The sequence below is a fragment of the Loxodonta africana genome, chromosome 4, assembly GCF_030014295.1.
Source record: "Loxodonta africana isolate mLoxAfr1 chromosome 4, mLoxAfr1.hap2, whole genome shotgun sequence".
In the NCBI taxonomy this organism is placed as follows: domain Eukaryota; kingdom Metazoa; phylum Chordata; class Mammalia; order Proboscidea; family Elephantidae; genus Loxodonta; species Loxodonta africana.
Window position 1 is genome coordinate 30,466,054 of NC_087345.1, and position 15,414 is coordinate 30,481,467.

The window sequence follows — 15,414 nt, forward strand, 5'->3', positions numbered from 1 at the left end:
TTTGATTTTAGTTGTGTTCCGCACTTATTTTTAGACAAAGCTTTCTTGCTTCATAAGCTACTGAACATTACTAGTCAGCTTAAGATGCTTAATCTATGATTATACATTTGTGTAAGCTATTATTTTTTTTCTTCAGAAAACATGCATTTCAGTTTAAAGCAGACAGGGAAACAAGAACCTCAAAATTGTGATAACGATAATACTGTAAAGTTATTAAAAACTCCCTTAAAACTTCTCAAAGTACATTAATAAATGTTAAACAGTAACAATCCGTTAAAAAGCAAATTATTTACAAATATCATTTTTAGATTGATGGAGTTTATGCAGTCCTTACATGATCTGGGTATGTCTCTTAAGAGAATCTGCCTACAGGACAGAAAACGCTGCACACGTACTTGACACTGGACAACTGAAGGCAACATGACTTTATTAAAGGAAATGAACATAATTGGAAGATTCTAATTAAGACCGTTATCGCTGTGCTATTGAAAAATAACACGTAAGAGAAATTTTACATAACATCACTCTAAGATCCTTGTATATATAACCTTAATTTTAAAATTGTTAAACATAATTTTGATGTTAAAGCACATTATTTTAATGTAAAAACTCATCTGTACTCAAATGAAATTGCATTATTAAAAAATATTTCTAATATGGTAAAAGCTACTAAATCAGTTTCCCCTTACACATTGCACAATATCCATCTCAAACAGAAAATGTCTGTACATTTTTATAGGTAATGTATGAAAAATCTGGCTTTTTTCCTTAGAAAATTTCAGTTTATGTTTCAATAAATTAACTTGTTTTTTTCTTTACTGGAAATACAAGTAACATAATATTACAGTGTTAATATATGCTAGCTGAAAAACCAGTGCCTTCTGATTCGGAAAGCTTACAAAAATTTTCAGTAATATGAATTCCACCTAACCCAGAGTAGTGCGTCAAGCTGTCAGCAGCAGCCACTGGTACTTAGGATCGTTTGATCAGACAATCCTGAGCAGGAAATTAGGCGCCTTTTGGAAGGTAAGTGCCAAACCGTTGCTTTTTTGCTAAAATGCAATGACTAATGTTAAGAGCACCACTGTTGCTATTAGCCGGCATAGAAGCCCCATATATTTAATACATATTCATAAATACAGCAAATATAATTCTAGTAGTGTTGCTTGACTTTTACATTTTCCTCAATGGAGACATTAACAACAATGCTTTGGATTGAAAACCATACAAAAGTCTATTATTAATATGAACCTTGTGGTGATTTTATAATTGTTTGCCTGAAAAGAGAACCTTCTGGTGAATTCAGATATGTGAATTCTGAGATGCCCTCTCCTCACCCCATTCCCCAACCCTGAGCCCTGTCCCCAACTCTACCCCCTATCTTGTTGACTCAATATTCGCATCTATTTGGACAAAAACCAACGGTAGAAAATTTTCAGATGTGAAGGTAACACACTCCCCTTCCTTTCCTGTTTCCTTAAAATGACATACAGATTTATTTTCTAGGCTTCTTACTTCCAGTCATAACAAAATAATGGTCATCATCTTCCTTTTTCTTTGCGGTAGGTTTTTTATCTCCACTAACTGCTTCCTTGCCAGATGAGGCGGGTTTCCTGGTTGAAGTTGGGGTTTTGCCACTTTTTGGAGGCCCTAATTTAGCTGAACACTGGCCCTTAGTGGCCGTCTGTGCTGACTTTGTTACAGTTTGTGTTTTGGTAGAAGACTGAGGAAGACTCACAATGGCCAATGGGGTACGACCAGGGGACCTTAAGGAGCTGGGCCCTGCTTGCTGGTGTGTAATTTTATTCTGAGGCTGCTTTTTGGCAACTGAAACCAATTTCTTATCTTTTGGTTCCTGTGAAGCTTCTGCAGGAGAAATTGAGGACTCACAATCAGGTTGATTTAAATTCAAGGCTGATTTCAGTTTCTGTGCAGGGTTTGCCCCTGTTTGTGGGGCTCCATCAGGTGGTTGAGACCTGGCGGCTGCGCTTTTGGAACTGGATTTTGTCATTTTTGCAGGGGCCTGGAAAGAAGGAGAAGGTTTAGGCCTTACGTGTATATTTGCTTTGGGTAGCTTTGGACACTTTGATGATGGGTTTAAATGTGCTGCAGGGTGAGATACTGCATTATCACTGGAAGAAATATGATTGGGCTTCAAACGCTGTGGTTCAGTTTTTCCAGAACACTTATTTGGCAAAAGTGTAGAATCAGGCACATCTCTTGACTTTTGGGCTGGAATAAGTCTAGCTTTAGGAATACTGGGTGATGAGATGCATTTCCTAGATGACACACTGTTTGAAGGGGTTTGTGGTTTCTTTGTTATGCCTTTTGAAGATTTGAGATGAGAAGATGCTGCTGGAGAATTCTGCAATTTAGGACGGACTGATACAGAACCTGGTTGCCCTCCTTTCCTTGAAGATGCTGCCGGCAGCAACACACCTGGTGGATGTACCTGCTTCTCCTTGCTCCTTGGAACGCCAACTGGTGTGCCAGGTTTTGAATTTTGTTTCTGAAACATGCTAACTGCTGACAAAGGATTCATTTCAGGAGGCTGAGGTGTTCTGGCGGGTGAATCAGGTACACTTTCATTAGAAACTCCTTTTTGAAATGCTAGAATCTTTTGTTCTAGTGTAGCAAACTGCAATATTCGGCAGGGGTCATATTTAAGCAAAAATCCTTGAAGAGTATCCCAGCCTCCACCAACACGGACCATGACATGCTTTCCGTGAAGCATCTGCCCCCAAAAAGAAAGTAAAAAATGAAGCTGTAAAGTTGTGATGTTTACAATCTATACATTTCAGAGTATTTGCCAACAGCTTCACTACAAATTGACAGTCTCCTTCTTGTATTATTAATTTAATAAATATAACTCAAATTGAATTATGAAATTAACAATACGGAGTCCTCCAATTTGTAGGGAAGATATTTCCGTATACCTTGCATTCTAAAACTTCAAGTTTTATTAACCTACCACAAGGACAATGTTGTTCAACAAAGAATTGAATATTGAAAGAAGGAGAAAGACAGGAAAGGGAAAGGAGAGAAAGAGGAGAGGAGGAAAATGCCTCATAGTAAAGAAAAAAGTAATTATGGAAGAAAGTTAACAACTAAAGCCTATACTTTGCAATTTAATAAATTACTTTCATATGTATTATATCAATTTTTAAAAATTTATTTTATTTTTATTGTTGAGAATATAGATAACAGAACATAAACCAATTCAATAATTTCTGCATGGACAACTCAGTGACATTAATTACATTTTTCTAGTTGTTCAACCATTCTCGCCTTCCTTTTCCAAAATGTTCCTCCCCCATTAACATAAACTCACTGCCCCCAAGATTTCCTATATAATCATTTGAGTTGCTGTTGTCAGTTTTGCTCAAGGCAGACATTCTTTACCAGGTAGTTAAACTAAACTATTGGTCTTTAGAAAACTTTGATATAATTTATTACTAGTTCTACTTTGCAGCTGAGGAAATTATAGCTCTGAGAAATTAAGGGATTTGTTCCAAGGCACACAGCTTGGCCTGGGCTCCAGCACACTGGGCTGCTCTGAACCCAGATGGTAGTTATGTGGGAAAAGATATATTCTGGCTCTGCTGGTGTGGCCCCACTCAGCAGGCAAACCTGCACAATTGTGTGAGATCGTCCAGCAAGTTTTAACTCCAAGATCCCTGTTCTGTCCATTATCACTACAACACATTGCCTTAAAAAAAGGAAAGTGATATAAAAGATAGGAAGTGCATGTAGCTATGTTTCTGTTTGGGCTGGGTGGGAGTTGGGGGTAACGATAAGACAGGAAATGTGGACAGTAAAATTATATTTTAAAAGACTTTTATATTATGTTCATAAATTAGAAATAAAAGAGCTCTCATATCAGGAGAGGACAAAATGCTGAACAGATGAAGCTCGAATCTCCTTATCAGCAAAGGGGGCAATGAGTCATCTGCAGATGCGACAACAGAAGGAAACGGACATGTATATCAGCACCCTGGCATACATACTGACGTTAAGTCAATGCGAAAAGCTTTACACTTCAGGCCCAGTGTATATATTACAAAGGACAATGTTTCCATTTCTTTTTGGTACTACTAATATTTAATCTTATTAGATGTATTACTTTGTTGTTTTTTTTTTTCTTTCCTTCGTTTTACAATGGAAAATTATTCCTTCACAGAAAATTTGAAAAATTGAGTAAGTTACCTGAGGAATACAAAGATTCTCCCCCAATTATATTCAATGTCCAAATACTCCTAATTATCCTAAAGTTAGTTATTTGTTATGTTAGAAGCTTTTATCTAAACTCATTATATACTCAGGAAAGCAAGTATTCCATATTTCCCCTGTACAGTAAAATTCTTCCCTTAATAGCACCCTCTACTGCAATTTTTAAAAAGGTAAAAGGGAGGCAAAAGGAGGTTGGTAAAGCAATAAATCCAATTTCAAAACAATAATTGTGCTTAAAATAGGACATAAATGGTGGACTTACTCTGATAAAGAGTATTTTATCCCCTAGTCGGTACCGTCCTTCAGATAAGTACTCAATGGAAAACCGATGAGAACAGCTACAAGGAGGATCTTCAGCAATATGTTTAACCTGAGATTGAAAATAAATAAATAACAAAATTTGTTGTTGTTGTTAGTTTCCATTAAGTCGATTCCAACTCATTTAATGCTGGTTATAAAAAGTGCCTTGCTTAAAGGTAAAATGCAAGGTGTATTTGATAGCTTGGAAAATAAAACTCAGAGATAAAAATTAAAGACAGTTCAACTATTTAATATCTCTTCCCCTTTACTTGTTGACAAATATTGACACTAGATGTTAGCCAGTCTAACATAAAAGCCAGCAGTCACGGAAGTCCAAGCCTCTCTCTCTGTCCAAGTGCAATCTGGCTCTTAGTGCCAGAAAAAGCTTGAAAAAGTTTAAGACATAAGACAATGAAGTCCATGTGAAACACATTTATGGAGTTTTAGAAAATGTGTAAGGTCACTATTAAACTTGAATTGTTCTATGCCCTAAATTAACATATCTGTGTCAAATTAGGGACAGGCCAGTTACATACAGGTTAAGTGGGTATTCTCACTTGTCCCTCAACAACATGCTAAACTTATATTAAGGAGACCTGGTGGCTCAGTGGTTATGCACTGGGCTGGTAACCAAAAGGTCTGTGGTTAGAACCCACTAGGTGCTCTTCGGAAGAAAGATGTGGAAGTCTGCCTCCGTAAAGGTTACAGCCTTGCAAGCCCTATGGGACAGTTCTACTCTACCCTGCAGGGTCGTTATGAGTCAGAATCAACTTGATGGCAATGGGTTTAAACTTATATCGTGCAGGAAAATTTAGATTTGTTCCAAAGCTATTGTTAATAGATACAGACATATTTACATCTATTCATCCAGGACTGGGTAAAATTTTTTAAACATTCAGTCCAAGAAACATTTTTTAAAAAGTGCTCACTCTGATTCAATAGCTGCTTAAGAGTTGGGGGGTGGGGGTGTCTTACTTCTATACTTCAAGGAGCTCATAGAATTTCTAATTGCAGTAAATGTAAAAAATGGTAGAAACTGCAGTAAATGTAAAAAAAAATTCAAGAATTCTATATTTAAAACATGGAAATTGAATTAAATTGATTATTAAAGATATTTGTTAAAATATCTTGAGAAAAGTCAGATATTAGTCATTATAGAAAATATTTGATTTTTCCAAAAACTACATTCTTGAAAAAGCAAGGTCATGACTATTTTTTTGTATACTAAACAAACAGATTCAATTAAACTTAGGCATTATGCTAAAGAAAGTCTCTTCAGATATTCCCAATTCAGCTGAGCACTAATAGATATTTACATGATTATTTTAATTATCTACTCAAAATGAATGGACACTTGGATTTACCATGGTAAACACAAGGGTGCATAATTTATATCCCTACATCATCCATTTAAAAAAAATTATGTGCTTATAAACAAACAACTGATTTTCATAAGTCATTCAATCAAGTTTTGTTCACAGCTGGTATGTGTACACACATACACAAACATACACCACACACATAAAATGGCTAAAGACAACCTGAACTTGGGTAAGGAGTTTATAATTGTTGTTGTTGTTAGGTGTGGTTGAGTTGGTTCTGACTCACTGTGACACTATACACAAGAACTATCCACTGCCTCGTCTCGGGCCATCCTCACAATCACTGCTGTTTGAGCCCACAGTTGCAGCCACTGTGTCAATCCGTATTTATACATTATTAGCTAACCAAAGTAATTTGAAAGGAGGCAACCTCCCTTTAATTCAGTCACTGCTTTCAGTCAGTAAAAGTTTCATAAGTACCAGAGCTGCGGTTGTGTATTTCTTAACAGGACCCTAAACAATGACTTAAATAATAACTGTCCCTTATTTTAAGAAGCCCTAGTGGCTTAGTGGTGAAGCATTCGGCTGGTAACTGAAAGGTTGGCAGTTCGAACCCATCAGCTGCTCCGTAGGAGGAAGATGTGGCAATCTGCTTCTGTAAAGATTTACAGCCTCGGAAACCCTATGGGGCAGTTCTACTCTGTCCTACAGGGTCGCTATGAGTTGAAAATCAACTCAGTAGCAACAGGTTTTGGTTCCTTATTTTAAACATGACTTCATGATCTCTGTACATCATGTATCTATAGGTGGGCATTAAATGCATTCCTATAACACATATACACTTAGAGAAATGTGTTCTTTTTTAGTTTTCATAACAAGAATGCAAACATGAAAGTCACTAATTTTTCTTGTTTAAAATAAAATGCCCGAACATCACTTATATTCAACAGTACAAAGCAACACTACCCCACAGTCTAAACAAGGAGGTGAGCCTGAAACAAGTAAGAGCTGTGGATAAGAAATGTTACCTTCTGGTTTTATTTTCTGCATAATTAACATTGTAACAATAAAGAGAATAGTTAAATTAGAATCATCTACAAAGGTACTACCCAACTATCAATTATCTTCATTCTCCTTGTTTCCACAGTTTGTCTGAATATACATATTTTTCACAAAATAGACATTTTGTTGTTGCTACAGTCTTCATAATGGTCACATGAAATGATTACTGTTAAAATAACGAATCCTTCCAGATGCATGTGCAACCTAATTAATATGCACTGCCATTCTGAGAAGTACCCGGTCCTTGAAAGAAGCCCAGTAAATATTCATTACTCTGTTCTCTCCACTGAACCCATATAAGCCCTAGCCTTGCTTCTCTTTTCCAGTCAGTCTTTTGGAGAGGCTTAGATCCCCGCTGACACCTTTTGCTTGACTCAAGCAAAATAAAGCTTGCTGAAGATAAAGTTTGTCTTTTGCGTCTACTCTTACTTGGGAAAAGACAAGGACCCTTTGTGTCAGACTGGCAATTGATAACAGAACCTCTGAGCCTCTCTCTCTTGGTCCTTCTTGGTCAGTAGAAGGCAAGAACCTAAATAGGACTTGGTCTAAGCTGGGAAGTCTTGCCCTGCAATAGTAACACCACCCTTACTCAGGTCACCTCCCTGATCCAAATGTAAATGGAGTTTCCCTGGGTTGTGGTCTACACCACCTTTTATCTCTCAAGAGGTAAAAGGAAAGGGAAGCAAGCAGAGAGTTGGGGACCTCATCCCCACCAAGAATGCAGCACCGGGAGCAGACAGCATCCTTTGGGCTCAGGGTCCCAGCATCTGAGAAGCTCCTCGACCATGGGAAGACTCAGTACAAGGACCTTCCTCCAGAGCTGACAGAGGGAGAAAGCCTTCCCCTGGAGCTGATGCCCCGAATTTGGGACTTTATCCTACTTTACTGTGAGGAAATAAACTTCTCTTTGATGAAGTCAAAAAATAAAATTAATAAAATAATGAATCCTAATTTATCTAGCCATTGGTCTATTTGAGGTACTTACAATGCTTCCAATTTTTCACCATTATAAATAGTGCAATAAATACATTCATGCTATTTTTTTTCCTTTTTGAATTACAGTAAAAATGAAAAAGGAACACTTTTGTGGCTCTTGATACCTATTTGTTCATTTCATTTGTTTTCCAAAGGTTTATGTCATTTTCCATTGCCAATAACGATCCCTAAATAAAGAATTTACCAGCACCAGAATTCATAATTTTTTTTAATTTTGCTACCGGGACAAACGGTATTTCATGGCTGCTTTAATCTGATTTCCTGGATCATCAGCAAGTTTTAACACGTATTTTCTTCTTGCGTAAGCAATAGTCTTTGCTCATTTTTCTACAGAAAATGTTTTTCTTATCAAATTGGTATCTTTATATAATAATGAAATAAACAAATTTTATTTCCTATTTAATACAAATATTTTCCCCAATATCTTTCTTTTAGTTATATGAGATTTAAAATAAATTTCATTTTTTACCTTCTACATTATCACTGCTTCATATATTCATATTCACATCATCCTATATATCAGTAACATACTTTTTGGCCTGTTAAGAATTGTTCAGGTTGACATTTTCTTAACCTGTCTTGTTTTACTATAGGCATCCAAAAAATGTGGCATTGAAACCCCTAGGAGCACAGTTCTAGTCTGACATACCTTGAGGTCACCATGAGTGACAGCCAACTCAACAGCAATTGGTGGTTGGTTTACTACATTAAATAAAACGAGTAAAACAACACTTCCTAAATATTTATTACTAAGGAATTATTTTTTCATATTTCTTATTATTTTTTAAATAATTCTGTATTCTAAGTACTTTCATGGAAACCCTTGTGGCATAGTAGTTAAGAGTCTGGCTGCTAAACAAAAGGTTGGCAGTTCAAATCCACCAGGCACTCCCTGGAAATGCTACGCAGCAGTTCTACTCTGTCCTATAGGGTCACTATGAGTTGGAATCAACTCAAGGGCAATGGGTCTAGTTCTTGGTTTTTAAGCACTTTCATAAAAAACTACAATCCAAAAAAGACCATGAATTATTATAAGCAACCAAAAAAAAAAAAAAATTTTTTTTTTTTTTTAATCTAAATAGAAAGTGTCCAATATTCAGCTCACCTCCATCATTTACTATATGGTGGTCAGTGCAGAAGACACACAGCCTAAGCAACTGCAATTCTATTACCTTCTACACAATGATGAACAGGTAAAGTTAAGAAGACTTTCCAGTTGTAACTATCATCTAACAAGTTTATATACATTCTTTAGGGGAAATGTTCAAAACAAAATTTGCCCTCACAACTTTTCCTCTTCCTGTAGTCTCCGAATATCAGTGTGCCATCTACTTAGAAGCCTTGGAAATCACTCCAGATTTTCTCCCTCCCTCACTCTCAATCAGTCACTAATTCCTTCCAATTTTACCTCCTAAATATGTCTTATATTTGTTCCTTTCTCTCCATCCCCACTACTGCTGCTCTAGTTCAGGTTCTCATCATCTTATGCCCAGATTATTAGAATAAACCAGTTTAACCTCTACTTGACCATGAGAACAATCCTTATACTATGTAAATCAGCTTATAACACTGCCAAGTTAAAAAAAGAAACAATGAATCCTCATGGCCTATGGTACTCTTCAGGATCTGCTTCCAGCCTATTTGTTCCACACCCAGCCACAAAGCCATTCTCCATTACACAAACAACAAGAAATCAACTTTAACATATAGTATGATGAACTCACTGGGAAGTAAAGGTTGGTGTGTATTTTGAATAAGCAACACTTTCTTTTAAACATAACATCACCTGTAGCAAACTAAAAGCAGATAAAAAACATGAGACATGAGACATCATAGTCAAAAGAAAGTGTGGCAATTACTTACAGCTTCATGTAGCTCTTCATGCTGGCAGCATGATTTTGGAATGCTGATGGACTCTTCAGGCCCAGAAGTATTAAGCAAGGTCTCTTCTAGCTCAATTTCTTTCTCAAGTTTTACTAATACTGGTGGCTCAATTCCATATCTGAAAAAGCAACCAGGAGATCTGATCATTCAAACAAATTTTGGCCCAAGCACTTCCCTGTATATCTTGACAGATTACATTTTATTTTTAAAGCAAAGTCTGTATGATTTTCTTCTAGCAAATGTCTCACTGGGATGTCTGGAAATGCTTTTTAATTGCTAAAATCTGGATTACAATATTCACATCATAGCATATATCTGACTACTGGATGCTTCCAACCAATATTCAACCTGATATCCTGAGAGGCACTGTTATAACCAGCTTGTGAATAAAGACAAGGCTAGGAGAGCCATGGAGGACACCAAGCCTTAGCCTTATTATCAGATCCTTTTTGTGTACCCAGGACTTGCCATTTCCTTACCTGAACTGATATTAGACTACATGTTTTTACCCTAGTCTTAATCTAAGAAATTTAAGTAATCACTTTTATAATTTATTATTAATAAAGAAAAAAATTTTTTTTTTTTTTATATGAGAAAGCAGATGTCGACACATGGCACAGCTCAGGAAAACAAAGTTATCAAAGAAAAAAATAGGAAATTGGGTTATTTTACTTCAAGACTTTCTTTTCTTTATAGAAGATACTGGTCTCAATTAAAGTAGTTTAGAAAATGTTTATAATATTGAAATTCTGAAATATTGTGGGACACATACCTTGACACAATTCGACCAATTTCAAGAAGACAAAGATACACCTGCCTTGGATCTTTGTGCAAAACTGAAAAATAAGACCACATATTTTAAAAAGCAAAAATAATTAAAAAAAAAAAAATTCTGACACAGAAGAGAGTAAAGGAGAAGACAATAAAGATAGCAGTTTTAATGTATAGAGAAGGCTTAGAAAAGGCACTTTAATTTTCTCTCTATATTGTTATCTTTCATAAATATTTTAAAAAACCAGGCTAACAAGAAGAGAATGAAAACTCGCCACGGGCCCTCATTAGTGTAGCATTTTAATTCTAAAAAACTATATACTTCAGATCTCTCAATAAGAGAAACTGTTAGTAGAGATAATATCACCTCAATTTTGTTCTAAACTATTTTTAACATACGACTATGTAGTGATAGCCTTCTCAAACGCTTTCAAAAATAGAAAAGGAAAAAGCACTTCCTAACTGATTTTCTGACATCCATGTTACCCTTATACCAAAGCCAGACTAAGACATGAAAAAAGGAAACTACAGAATACAGGATATTCAGAAAAATATCCCTTCTGAATATAGATTCAAAAATCATCAACAAAATACCAGGAAATGAATCCAAGAGCATATAAAAAGGATTATATGCCATGACCTAGGAGGATTTATCCCAGGAATGCAAGGTTGGTCCAATATATATAAATCAATGTAATATACCACATTTATAAAAGAATAAAAACCCACATAATTATCTCAATTGATGCAGAAACAGCATTTAGCAAAATCTAACACCCTTTCATGATAAAAGCACTCAACAAACTAGGAATAGAAGAGAATGTGCTCAGTCTGATAAAGGGCATCTGTAAAAAACCCACAGAAAGCATCATACACAATGGTGAAAGACTAAAAGCTTTCCTCCCAAGATCAGGAACAAGGCAAGGATGCCCACACTTATCACTCTTATTCAATATTATACTGGATATTCTAGCCAAGGTAATTAGGCAAGAAAAATAAATAAAAGGCATCTAGATTGGAGAGGGAGGAAAACTATCTCTGTTCATGGATGACATGTTCCAATGTACAAAAAACCCTAAAGAACCTACAAAAAAACTATTAGAGCTGATAGACAAATCCAGCAAAGTTGTTGGATACAAGATCAATTTCTATACACTGGCAATAAACAATCTGAAAATGAAACTAAGAAAACAGTTCCATTTACAAGAGCTTCAATAGGAATACAATACTTTGTAATAAGTGTAACCAGAGAAATGTAATACTTGTACACTGAAAACTACAAAGCACTGTTGAAAGAAATTAAAGAAATATAAATAAATGGAAAGACATCTTGTGTTCACAGACTGAAAGACTTAGTGTTGTTAAGATGGCAATACTTCCCAAATTGATCTACAAATTCAATGTAGTCTCTATCAAATTCCAACAGCCTTTTTTTCCCCCCCGGGAAATGGAAAAGCTGATCCTAAATGGAAATGCAAGGGACAAAGAACAAAATAAACAAAAAAGAACAAAGTTGGAGGATTCAAACTTTCAGTTTTAAAACTTAACCATAAATTTATAGTAATCAGGAAAGTGTGTCACTGACCTAAGGATAGCCATATAGACCAATGAGGTAAAACTGGGGTCCAGAAATAAATCCATGGTAAAATGAGTTTTGACAAGGATGCCAGGTCAATTCAGTGAGAAAAGAACAGTATTTTCAAAAAACGATGCAGGGACAACTAGGTATTCACAGGCAAAAGGAATTTGGAAACCCTGGTGGCATAGCAGTTAAGAGCTACAGCTGCTAACCAAAAGGTCAGCAGTTTGAATCCACCAGGCGCTCCTTGGAAATTCTATGGGGCAGTTCTACTCTGTCCTGTAGGATCACTATGAGTCGGAATCAACTTGACGGCAACAGGTTTGGACCTTACACCATCCACCACTCATCTGTCAGTTTGTCTTACTGTGGTGGCTTGTGTATTGCTGTGACAGTGAAACCTATGCAACCAGTATTTCAAATACCAACAGGGTCACTCATGGTGGACAAGTTTCAGCAGAGTTTCCAGAATAAGACAGACTAGAAAGAAGAACCTGGCAATCTACTTCTAATAAAATTGGGCAGTGAAAACCTTATGAATAGCAGCAGAACTTTCTCTGATATAGTGCCAGAAGATGAGCCCCTCAGGTTGGATGGCACTCAAAATATGAATGGGGGAGAACTGCCTCCTCAAAGTAGTTAACCTTAATGATGTGGATGGAGTAAAGCTTTCGGAACACTCATTTGCTGATGTGGCTCGACTCAAAATGAGAAGAAACAGCTGATAACATCCACTAATAACTGGAACATGAAACGTACAAAGCATGACTCTAATAAAATTAGAAGTCATCAAAATGAAATAGAACATGTAAAGATTGATATCCTAGGCATTAGAGAGCTGAAATGGACTGGTACGGGCCATTCTGAATTGGACAACCTTATGGTCAACATTGCCGGGGATAGCAAATTGAAGAGGAATAGTGTCACATTCATTGCCAAAAAGAATAATTCAAGATCTATGCTAACTCAAATTCAGGTAAAAAGATCAGACTTAATGGTCTGACAGAGACTGCAGGAACCCCAGAAACTATGATCCCCGGATGCACTGTTAACCCAGAACTGAAACCAGTCCTGAAGCCCAATCTTCAGACAAAGATTAGACAGGACTATGAAACAAAAAATAACACATGTGAGGAACGTGCTTCTTAGTGTGCTGACCAAATAATTTAGGAAGCTGGACTATATGACGAACACGGCATCAGGATCGGAAGAAGATTCATTAACAACCTGCATTATGCAGATGACACAACCTTGTTTGCTGAAAGTAAGAGGATTTGAAGCACTTACTGATGAAGATCAAAGACCACAGCCTTCAGTATGGGTCACACCTCAGCATAAAGAAAACAAAAATCCTCACAGCTGGACCAATAAGCAATATCATGATAAATGAAGAAAATACTGAAGTTTTCAAGGATTTCATTTTACCTGGATCCACAATCAACACCCATGGAAGCAGCAGCCAAGAAATCAAACAACGTATCACATTGGGCAAATCTACTGCAAAAGGTCTCTTTTAAGTGTTAAAAAGCAAAGATGTCACTTTGAGGACTAAGGTGAGCCTGACTCAATTCATGGTATTTTCAATTGCCTCATATGCATGCGAAAGATGGATAATGAATAAGGAAGACTGAAGAAGAAATGATACCTTTGAATTATGGTGCTGGCGAAGAATGTTGAATATACTATGGACTGCCAAAAGAACGAACAAATCTGTCTTGGAAGAAGTATAGCCAGAATGCTCCTTATAAGGAAGGATGGGGAGACTATGTCTCACATACTCTGAACATGTTATCAGGAGGGACCAGTCCCTGGAGAAGGACATCCAGCTTGTCAGAGGGTCAGTGAAAAAGGGGAAGACCCTCAAAGAGATGGATTGACACAGTGGCTGCAAAAATGGGCTCAAGCATAACAATGATTGTGAGGATAGCTCAGAACCAGGCGGTATTTCGTTCTATTGTACATACGGTCACTGTGAGTTGGAACTGACTTGATAGCACCTAACAGCAACACCTTAAACAAATATTAACTTAACAAGACCTTACACAAATATAAATATATAAGAAACTCAAAATGGATCAAAGGCCTAAATGTAAGAGCTAGAACTATAAAACTCTTAAAAGAAAACAGGTGAAAATCTGCATGACCTTGGGTCAGGCAATGGCTTTTTTACATATAACACCAAACACTTAAGCAATCAGGGTAAAAATAGATAAACTGGGTTCATCAAAATTAACTTTTGTGTATGAAAGGACACTATCAAGAAAGTGAAAAGACAATCAACAGACTGGTAGAAAATATCTGCAAATCATGCATCTGGTGAGGGCCTTGTATTGAGACTATATAAAGAACTATTAAAAGTCAACAATAGAAAGACAAATAATTCAATTAAAAAATGGACAAAGGAACTGAATAGACTTTTCTCCAATGAAGACATACAAATATCCAATAATCACATGAGAAGATGGTCAACATCATTATTCATTAGAAAATTCGAACCCAAACCACTGTAGGATGCCACTTCATACCTAATGGGATGGCTATCATCAAAAACCTGAGTGGCAAGGATGTGGAGAAAATGAACTATCATGCATTGCTGGCAGGAATGTAAAGTGATGAAGCCACTGTGGAAAACAGTTTGGTGATTCCTTAAAAATTCCTTAATGTTTAAAACTAAACATAGAACTACTGCTAGGTATGTATACAAGAGAATGGAAATTATAGGTTAACTCAAAAATGTGTACATGCATGTTCATAGCAGCATTATTTATAATTGCCAAAAATTGGAAATACCCCAAATTTCCATCAGCTGAATAGATAAACCAAATGTAGTATATCTACACAATAGAATAATATTCAACCATTAAGAGGAATGAAGCAGTGATACGTACTATAACATGGATGAGTGTAAAAGTATTATGCTAAGTGAATGAAGTCAGGCACAAAAGGCCACGTTACTATATGATTCCATTTACATGAAAGGTCCAGAATAGGCAAATCCATGGAGAATGAGAGTAGGTAAGTGGTTTCCAAGGTATGGGGGAGAGGGAGTAACTGGGACTAATAGCTAACAGTTGCAGGTTTTCCTTTTGGGATGATGGAAATGTTCTGGAATTAGACAGTGGTGATGATTGCACAACACAGTGAATATACTAATGCCACTGAATGGTAAACTTTATGTTATATAAAGTCTATCTAGCTCTATTAAAAAAGGATCTTAAATGCTAAGCCTAATAGTTAAAGTACAAGTAAAAAGGGATTTCCTTAAGGAAA

General features: G+C 36.3%; 1 protein-coding gene across 6 annotated transcripts in view; it reads right to left on the bottom strand.

Annotated features, from left to right (window-relative positions):
* Positions 1–799: 799 nt before the first annotated feature.
* Positions 800–15,414, bottom strand: part of GAS2L3 (growth arrest specific 2 like 3) — a 45,470-nt gene continuing 30,855 nt past the window's right edge. For all 6 annotated transcript variants that reach the window (XM_023538771.2, XM_010599642.3, XM_064283690.1 and 3 more), the window contains 4 exons: positions 10,567–10,630; positions 9,774–9,912; positions 4,493–4,600; positions 800–2,734 (listed from right to left, as the gene is read on the bottom strand). In XM_023538771.2, coding sequence (XP_023394539.1) covers positions 1,496–2,734; positions 4,493–4,600; positions 9,774–9,912; positions 10,567–10,630 — 1,550 coding nt within the window. In that variant the 3' untranslated portion in view covers positions 800–1,495. The remainder of the gene's footprint in view (positions 2,735–4,492; positions 4,601–9,773; positions 9,913–10,566; positions 10,631–15,414) is intronic.